At 44.0% G+C, this 21,820-nt stretch overlaps 1 protein-coding gene across 3 annotated transcripts in view; it reads right to left on the bottom strand.

The window, feature by feature from the left end:
• The window catches only part of CHUK (component of inhibitor of nuclear factor kappa B kinase complex), a 1,226,492-nt gene that overhangs the window by 749,805 nt on the left and 454,867 nt on the right, over positions 1-21,820 (bottom strand). For all 3 annotated transcript variants that reach the window (XM_044056797.1, XM_044056796.1, XM_044056798.1), the window contains exon 9: positions 19,204-19,311. In XM_044056797.1, the coding sequence (XP_043912732.1) occupies positions 19,204-19,311 (108 nt within the window). The remainder of the gene's footprint in view (positions 1-19,203; positions 19,312-21,820) is intronic.

Raw genomic sequence — 21,820 nt, 5'->3', positions numbered from 1 at the left:
AATTGATAATGCTCTGATCCTGCAAGAAATCTGAGGTGCCTTCTGCAATCTGGTCGTATAGGGACGTGCAGGTATGCCTCCTTGAGACCTAGAATCACCAGCCAAGACTCCTTGCCCAGCATGGGAAGAAGTTGCTGTAGGGTCAGCATTTTGAATTTTGGAACAATGAGATATGTGTTCAGAGCGGACAGGTCGAGAATAGGCCTCCATTGATTTTCTTTTCTTGGTACAAGGAAAAGTCTGGAGTAAAATCCTTGTCCTTGTTCCATAGGCGGTACCTTTTCTATAGCTCTCATCCTTAGTAGGTGGTTGATTTGTCTTAGAGCATTTGTTTTTTGGCTTGGTGGTAGGTTTGGCATTCCTCTCTTTTTTGGTAGAGTGTGGAAGTGAAACCTGTAGCCTTTGTCTATTGTCTGTAAAATCCATTTGTCTCCTGTAATGTAATGCCAGTTTACGGAAAATAAGGCTAGCTTTCCGCCCAAGGGTGCTTCCAGTTGTTCCCTGGTAGGCGGCATCAGAGCCAAGTCATTGTGTCTGTCCTGTGGAAGTGGCTGTAGCTGAATCTGTGGCAGTACTTCTCTAGTTGTTAGGCTGCCACTGACGTCCCCTGTAGGTACCCCTGGATTGACCTCTGCCTCTTGGGCGCCTATTTCTGCCTCTCTGTGCTCTGGAGGTGTCTGGAAAGGACCAATTCTTCGAAGGCCAATTTCTACTAAACCTCGGAGGTTGGACCTGTAAGAAATCCTTGACTGTTTGGACAGATTTTGCTTTTTCTTCCACCTTCTTTAGCACCTGCTGTGCAGGGGAGCCAAACAAACTTTGTTTCTCCATAGGAGCATCTAGGAGCTTTGACTTAACATGGTCTGGTAAGGATTGCTCTTTTAACCAGGCATGCCTTCTAATCACTGTTCCAGTCATAGCTGATCTAGAGGAAGCCTCCAGTGCATCATAGCCACATTTTAAGGAATGGTTACTGACCTGCTGAGTGTTATGTACCAAATCCTGAAGGGACTTACGGTCTATAGGTTCAGGAGAGGACAGTTTTTTATTTAGCTGATCCAACAAAAATTCCTGGTACTGAATCATGTGAAATTGACAGTTTAAGGCCCTGGCTGAAAGAGTAGCAGAAGTATAAACTTTTTTACCCCATCTCTCTAAAGCTCTAGATTCTCTTTCAGAGGGGAGGGGGTTTTTGGCAGAGGTAGCTGCTACAGCTTTGGGGCCCTGTGAAATGGTTTCAGGATCTGCGATAGGAGCCTTATACAAATGGAAGTGCGAGTCCGGGACCCTGTAATATCTGTCGGGCTTGGCAGGGGCCGGAGGGAGAGAATCAGGGGCAGTACAGGCATCATTATATGCATCATCAACAACTGTTAGTACTGGAGGAATGGCTAAAGGCCTATGCTGTGGTAAATGTAAAAAGGTCCTTAGCCTTTTCCTTGAATCTGAAAAATCCTGGCCCTGCCATTGAAAATGTTCTCTCATAGCATGTAAGGTTTCCCCAAAAGAAAATTCTTCAGGAGGAGAGGCAGAAGGAATGGAGTCTTCTGCATCAGAATCCTCATAAGGAGAATATGGGCCTTCCGGAGGGTCTGAGTTATCTGAGTCATCCGAGGAATAGCCTGTAGAAACAGGATCCGGGGGCTCAGTTCTAGGCCTCTTGTCTGGAGGGGGTTGAGAGGCCCTGTCTGGGTGAGGTTGAGATCCCCTGATCAAAGAAATGAGATCCTCAGCCAGGCTGAGCATTTGGGAACTGGAGGTAGGCCTGTGTGAGGGGGTTTTAGCAGGCAAGGCCTTAGAAGATTTAGCTGCTTTAGCCCTGGAAAAAGCCTTGATAGACATAGATGCAGGGGGCCTAGCAGCTCCACATGCAGGGGTAGATATGTCTAAGGGAATAGTATCTGATAAGTCCTGGGTGCCTGCTACAGCAGGGGTAATTTCAGTAGCAGATTCAGCCATGCTCTGTGAGGCCTCGGCTATTGGAGGCATGCTTTCGGCCGAAGGAAGAACCGAGGACTCGGTTTCAGCCGAAACCGAGACACTCGCGGTTGGCTTAACCGTGGTTTCAGCCGAAACCGCGGACCGCGAGTGTCGGTCCTTTTCCTTACGCTTTTTAGCTAAATGTGAAGTCGGAGTCTCCGACGGCATTTTGTATGCAAAAGCGGGACCAAAAAACTCCTCTGCAAACTCCGACCGACGTCTAAGTGTCCGTCGGTTGAAGGAAGCACAGGCTAAACAAGCTGATACGTCGTGGTCTGGGCCTAAGCAAGGAAGGCAGTACGAGTGGAAATCCTTATGAGGTATTTGTTTCCCACAAGTTAAACAATTATTTACTTTTTCTGACATCGGCTGAGGCAAGAAAGAGTCCCCAACGGGGTACTTAGCTTTTTAGAAGTCTTCGGTAGTAGAAATCTCTGGATCTGACCGACCGGCACTTGCAAAACGCTTCTGCTTTGGGCACCACGCGGCAAGAAAGACTGAGGAAAATGGCGTCGGCTGATGCCTTTATACCCGATACACAGCAGCTATGACGTCGGGTGAAGTGCGACATCAGCCAAGGCCAGACCCAGCCTTTGGAATCCGGCCGACCGAAGGGCTGCCTGAGGCAGGACAACCCATATGTTAGGACTGCAGATGCATCCTTGAAGGACATCAGAACCAAAAGAAGCAGCCCTAGAGGAGGCATCAGCTGCATCATAATTACATTTAATAAAGTGGAGTGCCACTTGAGAGGTAGAACTCAATAGAAAAAGGGCAGAAACATTCTCTTCTGAAACAGAGAGGTCAGAGACAACCTGAGAAGCTTAAGAAAAAAGGGCTAAAACATACCAAGTCATATGGGTCTGATAATTAATAATCAGAAAAGCCAGGGTGGCAGCAGTACATACCTTTTTGCCCTACCATTCCATAGCTCTACTGTCCTTGTCTGAAGAAAGTAGTTCAGTAAAAAGCAGACATTTACAAAGTTTGTCAGATGAAACAGATACTACAGAAGGATCGGCAGAAGGACATCTGTACAAGAACTTACAATCATCAGGTAGCTTGTAAAATCTATCAGGTTTCTTAGGGGCTGAGGTTTGAGAATCTGGGTCCACAGAAGCTGCTGAAAAGGTATCCAGAAGGGCAGCCAAGACTGGAGGTACAGTAAAGGGATTAGGGGACTCCATCTGGAGGAGCTCTTAACACCTTTTCTGAATATCAGAAACCTGAGAACAGTCCCATTTCAAATATTTCATCCTGCAAGAGAGAAAGTCCCCAAAGGAGGGGTCTTTCAGGGGAGACTATGGACTAATAGAATCTTCCTCCTCACATCCATAATCCAAGGGAGAACAGATTTGAGAAGAATATGCCAAAGACTTTTCCCCAGAATTCAAATTCTCTTCAGAGGATTCATGCTCTCTGGGCCTCTTAAGGGAGTTAATGACCAAGGAGGAGCAGGCACAAACTCCTTGGGTAGACTTTAAGGTCATTAAGGCATTAAACAACCCCTGGGTAAAATCCTGCCATTCACACTGGGGATCTTTAGAAGTAGGGGAAATCTGCCTAGTTTTCTGTTTTTTCTTTTGAGGGACGTCTGCCTTAAAAAGCCTATGAGGTCTTGACTCTTGCCTACACTCAACCGTAATCTCCTCCCGAACTAAGATTTGTGGTATTCCCCTCGGTCCTTCAAAAATAATCAGCTGAGGTTCCACCTCAACATCCGCAGTGGATGTCTGTACAGCCTCTGAGGACATGCGAAAAGTAGGATCCATGACAGCCTCCAAAAGGGTTGGGGCAGTAAATCCAAAACAACAACCAGGTAATCCTCTGGACTTTCATCACCCTTGAGAGAGACGTCCAAGGGAGGTTGGACAGCAGCTGAATCAGACCTGAAATTTTAGTCCTTTTTCTTGGCAGGCAGCTCACCTTCGGGACAGGAAGATTCAACCAAAGCACCTTCTGCCAACAATTTAAGTCACTGGTTTTCCAGATAAATGACAAGGAGGAGGACAGACAACTATGTAGGGTCTTAGGGACAAAAGCTTAGCAGCTACAACACTGCATAGTATTGTGAGAAGCAGGCAAATAAAAAAAAAGACATTGCGTGTGATGATCTTTATGGGGAATCTGCCTCCTAGACTGACATTTTCCCTTTCTGGATGACATGTAAAGTTACAAAAATAAATGTAAAAAAAGATAAGAACCCCAACATGGCATTTATCCTAACATGGCTCGGTAACCAGCACAGAAGGAGTGTTCAGACCGATGACCAATGATGGTGTTCAGACTGGCTGCAAGAAAGTTCTGAGGTATGTATGTCCGTGCCTCACCTTTAAGCCCTAGACCTTGAGCGGGGAGCATACATGTGATGTATGATTATAAAATCTAAGGCTTTGGTATACTGGCCAGATGTCGGGGCTGCCCTTGGGCAGGGCATCCTGTTTGTAAATAATACTGCAACACTGACATGTAAGGGCCTCAAACAGTCTTTGCACGTCAAACAATGTAGCACCTGAGCCACCTTTAAATCTAGTCTTGACAAATGGATGGGTAATTGCAAATTCACACTCAAGATAATGTAGCTGTCCTTGAACAGGGTATCTAATACACAGACTACTTTATTAGGCTACTAATACACTTACAAATCTCTTGGGTTGCTTTGTTTAGGCTGCTCAACTCTCATTTTTACTGCATGCCTAATAAATACCTATGAATCTACAGAGCCTTGGTCAAATCACACCTTAGGTACCATGTGCAGGTCTGCATGCCATATAAAGAAAACAACATTAGTTTGTTGAAAGCAGTCACAGGAAAGCTACAAGAAAGATGTGTGGGGTGGAATAGGAGGAATATGCCCAAAGGCTGCAGAAGCTAGAGTTTTTCTCACTTGAGACCAGCAGAGACCTCGGGGAAATGATATTTATACACAGTCTTCTCAGGGAGATGTAAAGGGATCATTCTGAGCAAGAATGGCAGAGGGAGACCTATCAGACCCAGTTTCATACAGACCCATTTCAATTTTGAATCATAATTATAAAGTGTTTATGTCTCTGCTATGTAAAAGAATCGAAAAGGTGTTGCCAAACTTGATATGTATGGATCAGTGTGGTTTTGTGGAGGGAAGGCAAACATTTCACAACATTAACAGAATAATTATGATCTAGAGGGAAGCAGATTGTAAGAAAATGCCACTGTTCTTGATGGGCCTTGATGCAGAGAAAGCATCTGACACAGTAACCTGTGATTTTATGAGTAGAGCAATGGAGGCATTTGCAAAAGGTTAATTAAGAGAATATAAAGGATCAGAGGCAAGAATTAAAGTGGAAGGGTTCCTCTCAGATAAGTTGTGTTTGAACAGAGAAACCAGACAGGGGTGTCCTCTTTCCCCTTTATCTGCCTTAAATTTAGAACCACTGGCAAAGAAAATAAGAACTCAGAAATTCAAGGACACAGTTGGTATGGTAATCAAGAAAAGTTGGCTTTATTTGAAGATGACATTTAGTACTTGAAAAATCCAGAAAAGGACATTCTGTTGCTGTTGTGCAGCATTTTGAGACAGTTTCAAGTCTTTTCAGGATATAAAATTAATGAAGATAAATTAAAGGCTATAACCTTAAATTATGTGCCCAGATACAAATTTGTTTGGCAATACCCCCATTTGTGGGAACACAATACAATTAACTATTTAGGAATATGGATTAAAAATGCTTCTGTTATGGCAACTAAGGACATGTGGGATTAGACTAAGCATATGTTAATACAAAAACTGAGAAACTGTAAGCTGTTTACAAAGGCACTCAGATATAAGCAATGAAAATGAAAATTGCGTACTTAACCATAATGACAGATCCATGTTGTCCATTTCTGCCCGTTTCAGCCTGTGCGTTACTGGAACTGATGCCGTCTTTCTTTCAGAGACCTTGATTCCAGAGCTCTGCCTCTTCTATCCATAACACACTGCTCTCCCGATCCAGCTCAGATAGAGTTTGCCCCTGACACTGCTCCTAGGACATGCCTAACAACTCCAGGAACCTAATTAAGGACCCAAAAGAGGAACACTCCAAAGGCTCAACTACCTGATCACGCAGGCAACAATCCATTGCTAGGGATGGGTGGAATGGAATCTCGAATTGGAGGCCTAAGTAAAAATATACCTTTTAGAAAGGCCTTACATAAGTTAGGCGAAGCTAAAGGAGAAGCATTACCTCTAACCTGACAGTTGGAGATGGCTGATAACTGAATTTTGATCATGGAGCAACTTGCCTGCTTTGAAAGATGGAGGCAAGGAAATCTAAAAAGTACAGTTTTGTACCTACCATAAATGTAGATGTCCGATAGACATGCAACTGCAGTCATAACATGTGGGTTGTCCTGCTTCAGGCAGCCCTCGGTCGGCCGGATTCCAAAGTCTGGGTCCGACGTCGGCTGATGTCGCATTTCTCTCTGACGTCAGAGCGGCTGGAGTACATAAGCATCAGCCGACGCCATTTTCTTCAGTGTTTCTTGCCCCAGATGCCAGGTGCCCTCCAAGGAAGGCTGTAATCAAATTGGAAGACAAAAACAGGATTCCAAACAAATAAATGAGCAATAAAACAAATACACCATAACAGATATCCCCAGCTAAGAGTAACAGGGATAGGAGTGGACCCTAGGCATAAAGGGGTAAGGAGGGAGGGAAAATCCGACTGCAGTTGCATGTCTATCGGACATCTACATTTATGGTAGGTACAAAACTGTACTATGTCCTTCAAGAATGCAACTGCAGTCATAACATGTGGGTAGAATACCATAGCTTAGCTAGGGGAGGAGGTATGCTCTAGGAAAGAGATGGAGTGGCAATCAAACCCTGCAGGACTGCTGAAGCAAAGCCTGCTCTGGATCTGGAGTATAGAGGGAGATTGTAGTGTTTGGAGAATGTATGCACGGAGCTCCATGTAGCAGCTTCTAGAATGTCCTTGGTAGGCACCCCTCTTAAGAATGCTGTAGAGGTGGCTGTAGCTCTGGTGGAATGTGGTCTGACATTAGCTGGAACAGTCTTTCCATGAAAAGAATAACAGAATCTGATGCAATGTCCAATCCATTTAGACATAGTCTGTTTTGAAATTGCTTTTCCTTGGACTGCCGGGGCGTAAGCTACAAAAAGTTGTTCAGACTTCCTACTGGCCTTTGTTCTGTCCAGGTAGTATCGAAGTTGTCTGTGAATGTCCAAGGTATGCAACAGTCTTTCCCCCTTATTCTCAGGTTTGGGGAAGAAAGCAGGCAGATGAATGGCTTGATTTAAAGAAACCCTAGAAACCACCTTTGGCATAAAAGTAGGGTTGGTCCTTAATGAAACCCTGTCTCTATGAAAATGATAAAGGGTGGTATTGCCATTAGGGCCTGAAGCTCCGAAACCCTTCTTGCTGAGGTAATTGCCAACAGGAAAGCTGTCTTCCATGAGAGAAATTGCAAGTCAGCTGAAGCTGCTGGCTCAAATGGAGGTAGAGTCAGTTTTTCTAAGACAAAATTGAGGTCCCAGGCTGGCACTGGGGCCTTTCTTGGCTTAATGTTCTTGATTCCCCTGAGGAATTGTCTTAGTAAGGGGTGAGAAAAAACAGGAGGATCAGTGTTGTATCTAGCTGAAATAGCAGATGCATGTATCTTTATGGAAGAATATGAGAGGCCGTTCTTTAACATATCTGCCAAATATTCCAAGATGAGTGGGATGTTCAACAATGATGCATCATGTCCCTTGCTGGTATTTCAATTGCTGAATCTTTTCCACTTTGCTAAGTAAACCTTTCTGGTGGATGGTCTTCGAGCCTGTGTTAGTATCTGCTGAACTTCCTTGGAGAGAGATAAGCTGAAGTTATTTATGGGATCTCCCAGGCTGTTAGCTGCAGTGTCAGAAGATTTGGATGCAGTGTTTCGAAATTGTGTTGAGTCAAAAGTAGAGGCCACTGGGGGAGGGCCCACCTCCTGGTGTGGCATATGCTCCGTAGTAGTGGGTACCAGTGCTGTCTTGGCCAGTCCGGAGCTATTATGATTCCCTTGGGCTTCTCTGCTTTGATCTTTAGTAATACTGAGGTCATCAGTGGCAGAGGTGGGAATGCATAGATTGCTAGGGAGTTCCAGTTGAATGAGAGGGCATCTATTTTCCAAGCTTTTGGATGGTATGTCCTTGTGCAAAATTTTGGTAGAAGATGGCTGAGGTGAGAGGCAAATAGGTCCACTTCTGGCTTGCCCCATGTCGAAGTGAGTTGTCTGAAGGCCTTCGGATGCAACCTCCACTCGTGTGGATCTGTGAAATTCCTGCTTAGGTTATCTGCCAACACATTGTCTTTTCCTGGAACAAACTGGGATTGTAACTGGATGTTCAGATTCAGTGATTTCTCCCAAAGCTGCATTGTCAGTCTGCAAAGGGGGTAAGAGTGGGTGCCCCCCTGCTTGTTTATGTACCACATCACAGTGGTGTTGTCTGTCCGTATCATTAAATGGCCTTGCTGGAGTTGGTGTTGAAAAGCCTCGACGGCATGCATTACTGCCAGCATTTCCTTTTGGTTTATATGCAGATGTGTTTCCTTTGGAGACCATTGTCCTTGTATACACCTGCCTTCCATGTGCGCCCCCCATCCAAGGTCTGAGGCGTCTGTAGTCATGGTCTGTGTTATCTGTGGTTTTTTGAATGACATACCTGTGTTTGCCTGGCTCACCGAGGCCCACCATAGGAATTCCTTTTGTAGACATGGAATGAGTGGTATGATTGTCTCCAAGTTGTTGCTGTGTTGAGACCAAATGCTTTTTAGGTACCATTGAAGCTTTCTCATGTGTAGTCTTGCTAATGGAACCAGGAGAATGCAGGATGCCATGTAGCCCAGGGCCTGCAGGAATCTCCTTGCAGTCATCTGGGTGAGTTTTGCTAAACCTTTGAAGTAATGAGTTAACTTCTCTTGCTTGTCTTCTGTCAGGTAAGCCATCTGAGAGGCTGTGTCTAGTTTGGCTCCTAAGAAGATTATTTGCTGGGATGGCTGCAGTCTTGACTTTTGGAAGTTGACTGTGTATCCCAGAGCTTGAAGTAATCGTATGACATAATCCAGGTTTTTTGTTAACATCAATTTGTCGTCCGCTTGTATGAGGCAGTCGTCCAGGTACGGGTAAATTTGTATACCCTGGAGCCTGCAATGAGCAATTACTGAAGCCAGGCATTTTGTAAATACTCTGGGCGCAGTAGATAAGCCAAATGGCAATGCTGAGAACTGATAATGCTCTGGCCCTGCAAGAAATCCGAGGTATCTTCTGCAGCTGTCTCTGATAGGGACATGCAGGTATGCCTCCTTGAGGTCCAGAGTAATCAGCCACGACCCCTTGCCCAGCATGGGAAGGAGTTGCTGTAGAGTCAGCATTTTGAACTTTGGTACTATGAGAAAGGTGTTTAATGCGGACAAGTCCAGTATTGGTCTCCATTGAGATTCTTTTCTTGGAACAAGGAACAGTCTTGAGTAAAACCCCTGGTCTTGTTCTTGTTGTGGAACTCTTTCTATTGCTTTCATTCGAGTCAGCAGAGTGATTTGCTTGATAGCCTCTGCCCTCTGATTTTGTGGTAGGTTTGGCATGCCTTGTTTTCTTGGTAAGGTATGAAAATGAAACCTGTACCCTCGGTCTATAATGTCCAAAATCCATTTGTCCTTTGTCAATCTGTGCCAGTTTTCTGCAAACAGAGATAATTTCCCGCCCAAGGGAGCTTCTAGTTGTTCCCTGGTAGGCGGTAGTAGCAAAGTCATTGAGATTGTGGTTGTGGGGCAGGTGAAACCCCTCGTCACTTCTTTGGTTTCCTGGCTGCCATTGTCGCCCCTGTAAGGGCCTCTGTATTGGCCTCTTCCTCGCCACGCCTGTTCTTACCCTTTGAAATTTTTCTGGATTAGGAAAGGACCAGTTTTTGAAGGCCAATTCCTACTGAATCTGGGGTTGAACCTGGAGGAAATCTTTCACAGTCTGAACTGATTTTGCTTTTTCTTCGATGGTCTTTAACACATCCTTAGCATTTGCACCAAAAAGCTTGTTCTTTTCCAAAGGTGCATCCAGAAGTTTTGCTTTAACATGATCTGGTAGAGGTTGATCTTTTAACCAAGCATGTCTACGGATGACTGCCCCTGTCATAGCTGCCCTACATGAAGCTTCCAGTGCATCATATCCACACTGCAGGAAGTGATTGCTTATTTGCCGAGTGTTATGTACAGCTTCCTGCAAAGTCTTCCTGTCTAAAGGATCAGGAGTGGCTAATGTTTTTTGTAAATCTTCTAACAGATAATCCTGATATTGTAACATATGAAAAAGGCAATTTAAAGCTCTCATAGATAAGGTAGTTGATGTGTAAACCTTTTTGCCCCATCTCTCTAATGACCTAGCTTCCCTGTTGAAGGGCAAAGGATTTTTGAGGTGGAGGCTGAAACTCCTTTAGACCCCTGTGAAATAGTTTCCAAATCAGCTGTATGGGCCCTGAATAAATGGGAATGAGTTTCTGGGACCCTGTAATACCTGTCTGGCTTGGCTGGAGCAGGAGGAAGAGAATCAGGGGTAGCACTAGAGTCAGAATACAAATCATCCAGAACATCAAGTACAGGAGGAATAGCTAAGGGCCTGTGCTGAGGCTTCTTAAGGAAAGTCCTAAGGCGTTTCCTAGAATCAGAATATTCCTGACCTTGCCACTTGAAATGTTCCCTCATGGTGTGCAGAACTTCCCCAAAAGAAATATCCTCAGGAGGGGAGGCCGAGGGGATGGAATCTTCTGCATCCGAGTCCTCATAGGTCTGGAAGAGCTCTTCCTGGCTATCTGAGTGGACAGAGCCCTCAGAATCTTCATCTGAAGGAGTAGGGTCAGAGGGTTCAACCCGGGGCCTTTATCAGGAGGAGGCTGGGATCCTCTCTCAGGATGGGCCTGTGAACCTCTAATCATGGAAATCAAATCAGCAGCCATGGACATAATTTGTGTCTCTGGAGTCGGCTGAGGTAAGGATTTAGAAGTAATATGCTTTGTTTTGCTGGCTGCCTTAGCCCTAGTGTAGGCCTTAATAGACATGGCCATAGGGGCCTGGCAGCTCCACGTGCAGGAGTGACCTTGTCTACAGCAATGGTCTCGGGCATTTCCTCGGTTTCGGTATCCGGAGGAAAATCTATAACTGGCGTCGGAGTAATGTCTGGAATCGGAGTCGTCGGTAATGCGGTGTCTTCGGTTCGGAGCGGTGGAGAGACCGTCTCAGAGGGAACCGAGCACTTTTCGCTAGGTTTTGGCATGGAGTCGGTGGTAGACGCGGGCCGAGGATGTCGGTCCCAGTCTTTTCGCTTTTTGGGAGTTTGCGATGTCGGAAGATCCGACGGCATGGTGTAAGCAAAATTCTCGCCAAAATAATCTTCAGCGAACTCCGCCCGGCGCCTGAGAGTGCGCTTGTTGAAGCGAGCACAGGCTACACAGGCTGAGACGTCGTGGTCTGGGCCCAGGCAAGGGAGGCAGTAAGAGTGGAAATCCTTATGAGGTATTTGTTTACCACAAGAAAGACAATTGTTAACTTTTTCAGTAATTTCTGACATCGGCTGAGGCAATAAAAGGTCCCCAACGGGGTACTTAGCTTTTTTGATGACTTCGGTATCGTAGAATACAGGAGCTGACCGACTGGCACTTGCGAACTGCTTCTGCTTCGGGCACCGCGCGGCAAGAAAGACTGAAGAAAATGGCGTCGGCTGATGCTTATGTACTCCAGCCGCTCTGACGTCGGAGAGAAATGCGACATCAGCCGACGTCGGACCCAGACTTTGGAATCCGGCCGACCGAGGGCTGCCTGAGGCAGGACAACCCACATGTTATGACTGCAGTTGCATTCTTGAAGGACATCAGCCTGAAGTGGAGCAGTGAAAGGATCTAAGTCTCTGATAAGCCCACAAGGAAAAACTCTTCTATTTACTCTTACAAATTTTCCTAGTCGAAGGTTTGTGGGATGAAAAAAGAATCTGGCAAAAGACATAGGTAACCTGCAAACACTGAACCCATCACTATTTGGCTTTGTTAAAGGAAAGTCATGCCTATTCAATCTGTAGGACTTTTTTGAGAGGGTCACCAAAGCACTGGATGAAGGTAAGACTGTGCACACAGCTTACCTTGACCTGGCAAAGGCTTTTGATACAATATCCCACTGGGGTATTCTAGACAAGTGCACTAATTTAGGTATAAACTATTTTATCACCCACTGGACAGCCAGCTGTCTCACTGATAGAACTCGGGTGGTCAAAATATGTGAGGCCACTTCCACCAAGAGGACAGTCACTAGCAGAGCCCCCCAGGGCTCGGTTCTAAGCCCACTTCTTTTTGGCATCTATTTCTCTGAAATGGAAGCAAATGCTGAAGGATTATGGCTGACTAAGTTTGCAAAAGACTGCAAGCGGGGATTATCATCAACTCCCCTGCAGACACTAGCATTCTGAAAGAAGGTCTATCTCTGACCAATAAATGGTGCCAAAGCCATGGTCTTAAACTCAATACTGAGAAATGCATAATTGTAACCTTCGGGAAATCAACCATTCCCAGCTATTACACCCCTAACAGTCGACCAGTGGTCAGGGATGTGGGTATGCACATAGACAGTAGCCTTACCTTCGACCACCACATGGCCACAGTGGTGAGGAAATCCTTTTATGTTGCACAACTTATAAGTAAGGTCATGGCATCTAGGTCCAAAGAGGTTATTACCCCACTGTACGCTGCCCTTATCAGTCCAGAGTGTAATGCCCCCTTTGGTATGCATCTGACCAGACACATGCAGCAACTACAGCAACCTCAAAGTTTCCTTACAAAAAGAATACAAAGCGTAACAAACCTGCCTTATGCAGACTGTCTTAAAGCCCTTTCCCTCTATTCAGTCTCTTACAAAATGCTGAGGGGTGATCTACTCCTGGCTTACAAGGTATCTGGAAACCCCACATTTATGAATATCCTACATATTTGTAGGTCAAAGAGTACCAGAAGTACCAGAAATACAAGGTCTAGAGACATGATTTTTGTCTGTGACATAAAAAGAACATGCTGGAGAGAGAGATATGTCCCAGAGACTGCCCTTCCTATGGAAAAGGCTTCCCATCCATGTGAAACTAAGTTTGTTTATTACCCAGTTTAAGCACAACCTAGACAAGTGGATAGGGAATAGGAAATTTACACTGGGGTTGGCACCCATGTCCCTATGGACAGAGGCAGCTTATAAATGCCTGGCCCTCAATCTCCTATTTGGATGCAGGACATTATTATTCTTTAGGGAAAACTTGGCTAGGTTTAGAAAGGCCCCTTGAGTTGTCAGCCAAGTAACAATCTAGGAATATCTGGGGAGGACATCCTGGAATGTCTAGACATCATTGGGATTGGAGATACCATGTGGTCAACTTAAGTCTTGCAATTTCCAGATGAATCACCCCTGATGGGAGGGACAGGAGATCTGGATTGGGATCCAGTGTCCAAGGCAGCCATATAGTAAATGAGACCATAGCAAAGGAAACCACACTTGCCGAGGCCAGTGAGGGGCAATGAGGATCACTTTGCTCTTCAACCACAGCGCTTTCTAAAGAAACATGGGGATTAAAGGCAGGGGAGGGTATGCATAAAGAAGACCGGAGGGCCAAACGTGGACTAGAGCATCTCTCGGTGAATGTCCCCACAGGGGAATTAGGGCAAAGGACCTGCTGCATTTGTTGTTGAGGGGAGAGGTGAATACATTAAAGAACAGTTGACCCCACTTGTGGAAGAAAATACCTGCCACTGATTGATTGAGAAATCACTTGTGAGGAATCAGAATTGTCCTGCTGAGTTTGTCCACTAAGATGCTGGACTTCCCTAGTGTGTGCATTGCTACAAGAAAGCAGTTGGAGGAGATCGCCCACTGCCAAACTCTTATTGCTTCTTAGCATAAGGGATAGGATCTGGTTCTCCCAGTTTGTTGATGTACCAAACTACTGACATGTTGTTCATTTTAATAGCAATCGTTCCTAGTGGAAGAGGGCTCTTATTAGCCTGCAATTCTAGAAGCACCGCTCTCATCTCTAGGACATTTATATTTAAATTTGTCTCTTCTGCGGATCATGTGCCTTGAATGGTCCATCCCAAGTAATGCGCCCCCTCACCCCAACTGGGAGGCATCCATGGCCAATGCGGCTTTCGGGAGAGGAAGAATAAAAGGACACTCGACAAATTTCTTTGGAGTGTATCCACCACAGCAAGGATTTTCTGCACACCAGAGATAATTTTATCGGATGCCATCAGGGATGTCAATGAAAGGAACATTGCACTGCTAGAGTCCATGGAAGAATACTCATACGAAGGCCAGCCGTGAGTATTAAGAGTTACTGCAGTAGTCACTGACCCTAGGGCTTTGAGTACCATTTTTGCTGGGGAAGAAGCATGAGAAAGAACCTGTCTGACATGTGATTTCAAAGTAAGAACTCTCTTTTGAAGGTAAAAGATCTAGACAATTGACTGCATCTAGACTAGCCCCTATCAACTCAAAGGCTTGAACTGGTTGAAGTTGTGACTTAGGCAGAGCAATCATAATTTCCAGAGAGTAAGATAACTGAAGTAAGTAATTCCTGGCTCTTTCCAGAAGATGCCTGGTCGATGTGGTAAGGAGCCAGTCATCTAAGTAAGGAAACACTCTGAATCTGAGAAGTCTTAGATGAGCTGCTACCATTGCCATGCATTTGGTCAACACCATGGGGGCTGTGGTGAGACCAAAGGGCAGAGCTCTGAACTGATGATGACTGGCTCCCAGCCAGAAGCACAGATATCTTTGAGACCACCTGTTCATTTTGATGCGATAGTACTAGTCTTGAAGATTGATACAGCACATCCCATCATCCTTCTGTAGGAAAGGCAGAATGGGCTGAACCGTGACCATCCAGAATTTGGAATTCTTTACAAACTAGTTCAGATAACGGAGGTCCAAAATGGGTCTCAGGTTCCCTGTTTTTTTGGCATTAAAAAGAACTTTCAGTAAATTACGGATCTTCTTTGGTCTGGGGGACCTCTTGGATGACTCTTTTATCCAGAATATTTGAAGGCCTATGGCTGTTAACTCCCTCTGATTGGGTGGAACATCAGGAAAACATTTTCTTCTTCTTTGGAAAACTTGCAAAAAGTGAATGAAATATTCTCTGGATATAATCCTCTGTATCCATGAATCTTTTGTCATGGCTATCCAGGCTTTTAGGTGCAAGGTCAAGCACCCCTGACTACCTCCAGAAACAGCCAGGCAACCTTTCAGGAGCACTGAAAGGATCTATCCACAAAGGAATCTCGAGACCCTTGATTCTGCGGCCCCCTCTGCCACATGGGTGTTGTTGTCCGCTGTAGCTATTTCCCTTCTGCCTCTGGGGGAAGTCTCCATGTGACTCTTGGAAAGGTTCTTGAGATTTGTGGAACCACAACTTCTTACCACTATGTTGATTCCTACAAAACGGTCTCTGCAAGGTAGTAGATTTCCATGCCAAACAAGGTCTTTCCATCCTTCTCACTGCAGAAGAGTGTCTCTAACTGTTGGCCCAAACAAAAAAGATCCATCAAAAGGAGCATTGATGAATGACGCCTTGAAGAATTCTGCAAAATCACACAACCACACCTAGGCATGTCTCCTAATGGCTATGCCTGAACAGTCAGCCTCTGAGAAACCTTTAGATGTATGTGATATTAACCTCATGGACACATTAGTAATGGATTGCAGGGTGGCCAGTCGAGATGAAAAGGACTTCTATTCCTCTGCTGACATGGACTCAGGGGTAGAGTTAGAGAGTTCCTTCACTAAATCCTTCTGTAACCTAGTGAAATGTGCCAGATAATTCAGCAACTGCAAGGCAAAGGTCACCGACACATACACTTGCTTTCCAAACCTGTCCAATGCCCTAGACTCCCTATTAGGGAGATGGACAGAGAAGTTCTGTTCAGCCAATTTCCTTTTAGTGGCTGCCACAGCCACAACCACTATGCCATTTACATGGATTCCCTTGGTCCAGTGTTGTCTTTTGGGGGAGCACTCAAAATCTTGTCCAGACATTTAAGGATTGGTTCTACAGAATCCGGTTCCTTCCATGCTCTGCGGAAGACCAGGTCTACAAGTTCATTCACAGATGGCATAACCAAAGATGTAGATGGCTGGAAGACCAACCACACTGCTGATGGAGGATCTCTAAGAGGTCTCTAAATGAGACATCTGCAGGCGGAGATCTTGGGGACCCATACTCTTCATCAAAATCAGTGTCTTCTGTGAGGGATTCCTGTGGGGAATCTTAAGTGCCTCCTCTTGCATGACCTCTTCTGAGGAACGTCCTCAGTAGGGTGCTCTGGGGAGGTGTCAGAAGTGTGGAGTTCCCCGACAGGAACTGCTTGGAAGCTCATCCAGGCTGGCTGGCTGATAGAAACTGTTTGAAGTGATGGCACTGAAAGGTTCGGAGTATAGGTCAAACCCTCGGACTCAACACGGACACTTCAGCTCCGAGAACCATCATGTTCCAAAGAAGTAGGAGCCTATCAGATCAGGGAAGTCACCAGAGTAGAAGATAAAAGAATCTTCAGATTAGACAGTTTGACTCTCTGGGATCTTGAATCTGAGGGCTTTGAAATGCCAGGTCAGATTAGAGAAGGAGCACCCTAGGCTGGAAAGAAGGTTTAAGGCTCACGGATCTGATGGGAGATGGAGCTGAAAGGACCCCCAACTGGATCGGTGTTCTGAGGAGTTTCCTCGTTATCCTATCTACCTCCAACTTGGAAAGACTTCGAGAGGACCTAATGCAGGTAGAAATGGATGGTGGCCTGGGCAACATTTTCACTGTCTCCTAGAGAAAAGGAGACCTCAACCTCAGGGATGATTACTGGCTCTGGTGAAAATCTCGGAGTATGGAGCTCAGGAGATTTGGCAAAGATAGACACCAGATCAGAAGACTTCAGATCCGAGCTCTTAGAAACCTTCCTGGGAGGTTTAGACAGTGTGGATTGAGGAGACCACATATAGGAGCGTTTTTGGTTCTCCCTTGGTTCCTTAGATTTTTGAGGGAGTTTGAGACCCTGAAGAAGTATCAGCAAAAGAAGCAAATGCAAGTAGCAGGCCTTTCAGAATTAATTTGTTTCTTCTGTCGCTAATGGCCCTAGCATTAAAGGCAGCACAAATAGAGCAGGAGGTCTCCAAGTGTGCCGGGCACAGACAATACATGCACTCCCATGTGGGCATCAGAGTTGGGGATCTTATGCCCTCAGGAAGTACACTTTTTGAACCTAGTAGGTTTACCAACCATACTGCAAAAAGAAAAAACAAAGTGTCCACACAAAAAGAAAAGTGTTTCTCTCTCTCTTTTTTTTTTTTTTTTTTAAGAGAGAACAGGAAGGGGAAAGGCCTCAATACAAACAATGGTATGTGAAGAATTACCTTAAATCAAAGTAAAAGAGGAAAAGCGATATCAAAAAGGATAGTTAAGATTATTATCTAAGGAAAAAAGAAAGGAAAAGAAATATTACTCTATTCACTTACAAAACCTAAACAGCAGCTCAAAAAATTGCAATCCCCTCCAATCTTGGAGAGGCAAACAAGATCTGGGGTAATTCAGTGGTCAAGGAACATTATGGGCAAGGAAGGAGCTTGAGAGTAGGATCCTAGAATCTAAAGAAAAGAGTCAGATCAGAGGATTTTCTGAACCCATTCATTGAGGAGTGTATAAAAATGACGTCAGATCATTTTATTTATAAATAAGTGTGAAATAACCTTTTGTTTTTGTAAACTGTTTGTATGCCTTTTTTATATAAAAACAAAATGTTGCTTCATGCTTTCAAACATGATTTTTAAAGGCAATATCTGCTTGTTCTATTAGTCTGGGTAAGGGTAAATTTTTATCCCAACTAATAGAAGAAGCTGAAAGGATTCGCTTCAGTATCCATGGATGAAAAAAAAATTTGCAACTACATATTAAAATTAAAACCCTGCTGCGGCCACGGACCTGCTGCGGTTAGTGGTGTCATCTCACAGCAAGAAGTTCTCCAGTTCGATTCTCGGGTGGAGTGCCTTCTGTGCAGAGTCTGCATGCCTTCCCTGCGATCGAGTGAGTTTTAAAGACATGCAGGTAGGTGCGCGTTTGTGTATGTGTGTGCCTTCTGTGAAGGTTGGGTGTCAGGCTGGAAACTAGACACCGTAAAAACATCACTGCCAATCAATCTGCAGAGTGGTGATCCGCTGTGGCGACCACTAACTGGGAAAAGCCAAAAGACATTGCTTATATTAAAATCCTGCTGCATTCCTAATTCCTAATCCTCAGCAACAAGGCAGTGAACTAAGGACTTAGCTGCTTGCTCTATAAATCTGGGCAAGGGAGATGTTAAAATAATTATAGCATGTCCATAAATAGGGCAATGGACGTAAATGTGTAGTTTACATTTCAGACAGTGCTATTTAAATCTTAACAGGAAATAAACTTATGACCAAACTTAATTCTGTCTGTATAGACAGCATCCGGACTTACAACAGTCACAGTAATTTTGTAGGCTTTTTGCTGCAGCCTGCAAAACAAAAATCACTAATAATCATTAAGAAAAAAATCTGTTGCAAAACTTAAAACCTGATTAAGAAAAAGGTTGTCCTGATAAGCTTGTTTATTTTGGGTTAAAATGCTTGCAAAAATACTGTGATTCTTGTAATTTACTTATTTATACTGATCCTCCCTACAAGTGAGCTACTCATCAACACAGTGTTACTGCTACACCTAACATCTCTCACTGTGTATCTTTACTTTTCTCAACTCTCTCCTTCCCCTTTATTCATGTCCAAGGATGACTTCTATAAACTTCTAATACACTACACATACATAAGAAGAGTCCTACTAGAATACATTATGCTGCAAAAATATGAAATACAGTTTACATATGGTTACATACACAGTATCTATTGTTTTGTCATATTATTGGAGCACTTCTACCAGGGCCCACACTAAAAATGGGTTCAGCCAACTGGAATTTAAGTACAAATAAGGAACAAAGTACAATAAATAATTCAGCACAATAATATCATAACAGAATTCACCATAATTTGGAAACAGAAAGAAAATATACATTCAAAAAATAGCTAGGTGTACAAATGGCAGATAGAAAGTCATCATATGCCCAGCTGCTGGGATACAGTAATTTCCGCCTAATAATATTCTACAACCAGAAGAAATATAATTAAATGAAAAAATACTCACACAGACAAGTTGTTGGGCCATGGTATGTGAGAACTAAAATGAATTTCCCCAGTCATGTCTTCAGTAGCAAAAATAGATTTTGCATCCTTCTTTTTAATTTTTTCATGCCTGACAAACAAGCAAAAATGATTTTACATTAACACAACTGCATTTATAGCAGGTAAGTGGAAAAACACATACAGGATAAAATGAAAAACATGTTATTGGTCCGTTACCTTCATTTCTGTCATACAAATATAAAAATCTATTACATTAAACACAATTACTTCCAGAAAAAAATTATAACAGTCATACAGGACAAAATGAAAGGAGTATGCTTTGCCTAACTGCTGGTCTTCCAGCACATCTTTATACATAATGCATTTATCTATATGTACCACTGGGGAAGTCTGCAGAAGAGAAGGAAAGTCAACATAGTGTGTCAAATCTCTAAATGCCAGAATATTTTCTGTAACCATAATGAATTCCAAAAACCAGCAGCTGTGTCTACTTCAACCAATTCAATGGGACTAGCACTTAAAAAGTTTTCAGAGCCACTTCTGTACAGCATTCAGCCACAGCACTGAACCATGCAAGCAAACACTAGATTTGAAGTGTCTGAAGAATGTCCAGCATAACACAGATAGCAGTGAGAAGGCTTACATATGAAACCAGAAACAAAAAACAGAGACATGGCTTTGACAGAAAATACTCCGATAACAGAATAGCAGATGGTCTGTAGCAGCAGTCCAACATGCAGATGGGGAAGAATGCTACCATAAACCATGTCTTCAGATGCAGAGAAGGATGACAAAACACAGGCAAAGTGAAACAATTACAGTAGTACAACATAAAAAGAAAAAGCCAATAAATCACACAAGTTAAAGAAAAAACAGAACACAGAGGCAAGTAAGGAAGAGGACTGTGCAGAAGAAGAGATGATGCAGCTGCAAGGAACGAATGCTGTAACAAAAAGCAGCACAAACTACCTTAGGAATCAGGAAGGAGATTTGTTATTGATCCACGTGGCTACCTTTGGCAGCAAAAAAGGATGGGTGAGTGCCGAGCCAGGAAAAAAATTCAGTATGACGCATATTCTACAAAGAGTTACGTCAGTGAAGAAGACAGCAAAAACACAGTGATGCATTAGCATGCTATGGGTCTCTAAAAGAAAAGTGATCCACCCTCCCTGTACCTTTTCCCTTTTGTTCCTCTCTGCAGCTTTACACATGGTTTGCAGAGGCATTCCCTTCTAGGTTGTGCTGGATTTATAAGATTATGATCAGGTCGCCCACTGCAACTAACTTGTACGTTCAAAACACAGATGACAAAATATTCACCATGAGAGCAAAGCTGTTAAGCACCACTCTAAACATTAAAGTCGGGTCTCGCACTATAGCAGCGCTCAACAAGGATGTAAATTGACCATTGTAATACCAATGTCCATGCATGACAATACTATTATGGCTGAACAAAGACTGACTTAAAAACTGGTATCCTGTGCTCAAAAGCTTTAATCCAGGGAACCCTACAATGTAAATGCAGAGTAGATTTTCTAGACAGGAGTCTGCACCATTCACCCCCAATCCAGCTGCAGCCTAAAATTAACTCCATGGTCACTTCTACTTAGAGACAATGAAATGTTCATATTTCATCACATTTTGGAAAAAGTGCCTCAAATTTAACTGAGGAAACGTAGCTTTGTTTTAAGAGTACTAAAGATGTCAGTCTCGCTGTCACCAACAGCCATCTAATTGATTGCACTACCTGACTAGTCTAAAAGGTTGGCTATGTCTTTGTCTTAGTATGCCAGATCAGACACTCCTTTTTGTCTGTCTCTGAACTCAAACGTAGTCAACCATAAACATTCAAAACTATATCTGGGACTGCAGTAAACCACTACATCATTCTGCAACTGATTAGTATTTCAGTACAGCAAAGTAATGAAATCTCCAGTATTTTATGCAGTGGTTTGTTTATTTACATGGTTTGTATTACAGTACATAATTCCATAATCACCCTTTTTGGTCTAAATGCATTTTTTTCCCTCCATGTCCTGCCCACCAAGGTCTCTTTCCACAGGCCTCAAGCCTGTTAGTTCTTGGAAACAGACAGCCTTACTACACCTGAGTGAGAGTTAAGTGGAGGCAGCTGTGATCCAGAGAGCCACAAAGTAGCTTTTGCCAAAGCTAATGCTGCCATGGGAAGGTATCCTCTTTCTAATGGCTTGAGGGTATGACATTGTCCCCCAAGATCACAGTCTTGGGTATTTCAGGATGGACCACAAATGTGTTCAGGTCAGGGAAACAAAAAGCACCGGTTTCCCCCATAGGCCTCCATCACTTAAAGTATGAGCTGTGGAGGTGTTTTTCTGTTAGTTCCTAATCCCTCTCTTCATGGTTGACACCGCCATCCAAGTCAATGCAAGGGCTTCTTACTTCTTTAGGATGTAAGCGCTCTTCCACCCATATAACCCAAGGGCTACCCTTACTGGCTTGGAAGCTCCAAGCACAAGTCCTTCCATAACAGTGCCCTATCATGCATCTTCTTGCGAGAGAGTCAGAGAAGCCACTGGAAACCCACATGCCTTCCAATAGATGAGTGACCCATATGCCACTCATTTGCCATCGTTCTCACC

Source organism: Protopterus annectens, chromosome 14.part0, assembly GCF_019279795.1.
Source record: "Protopterus annectens isolate FY-2018-M chromosome 14.part0, PAN1.0, whole genome shotgun sequence".
Taxonomy (NCBI): Eukaryota; Metazoa; Chordata; order Ceratodontiformes; family Protopteridae; genus Protopterus; species Protopterus annectens.
The sequence above is the reverse complement of the archived record's forward strand: the minus strand, read 5'-3'. Positions and strand labels throughout refer to the sequence as shown.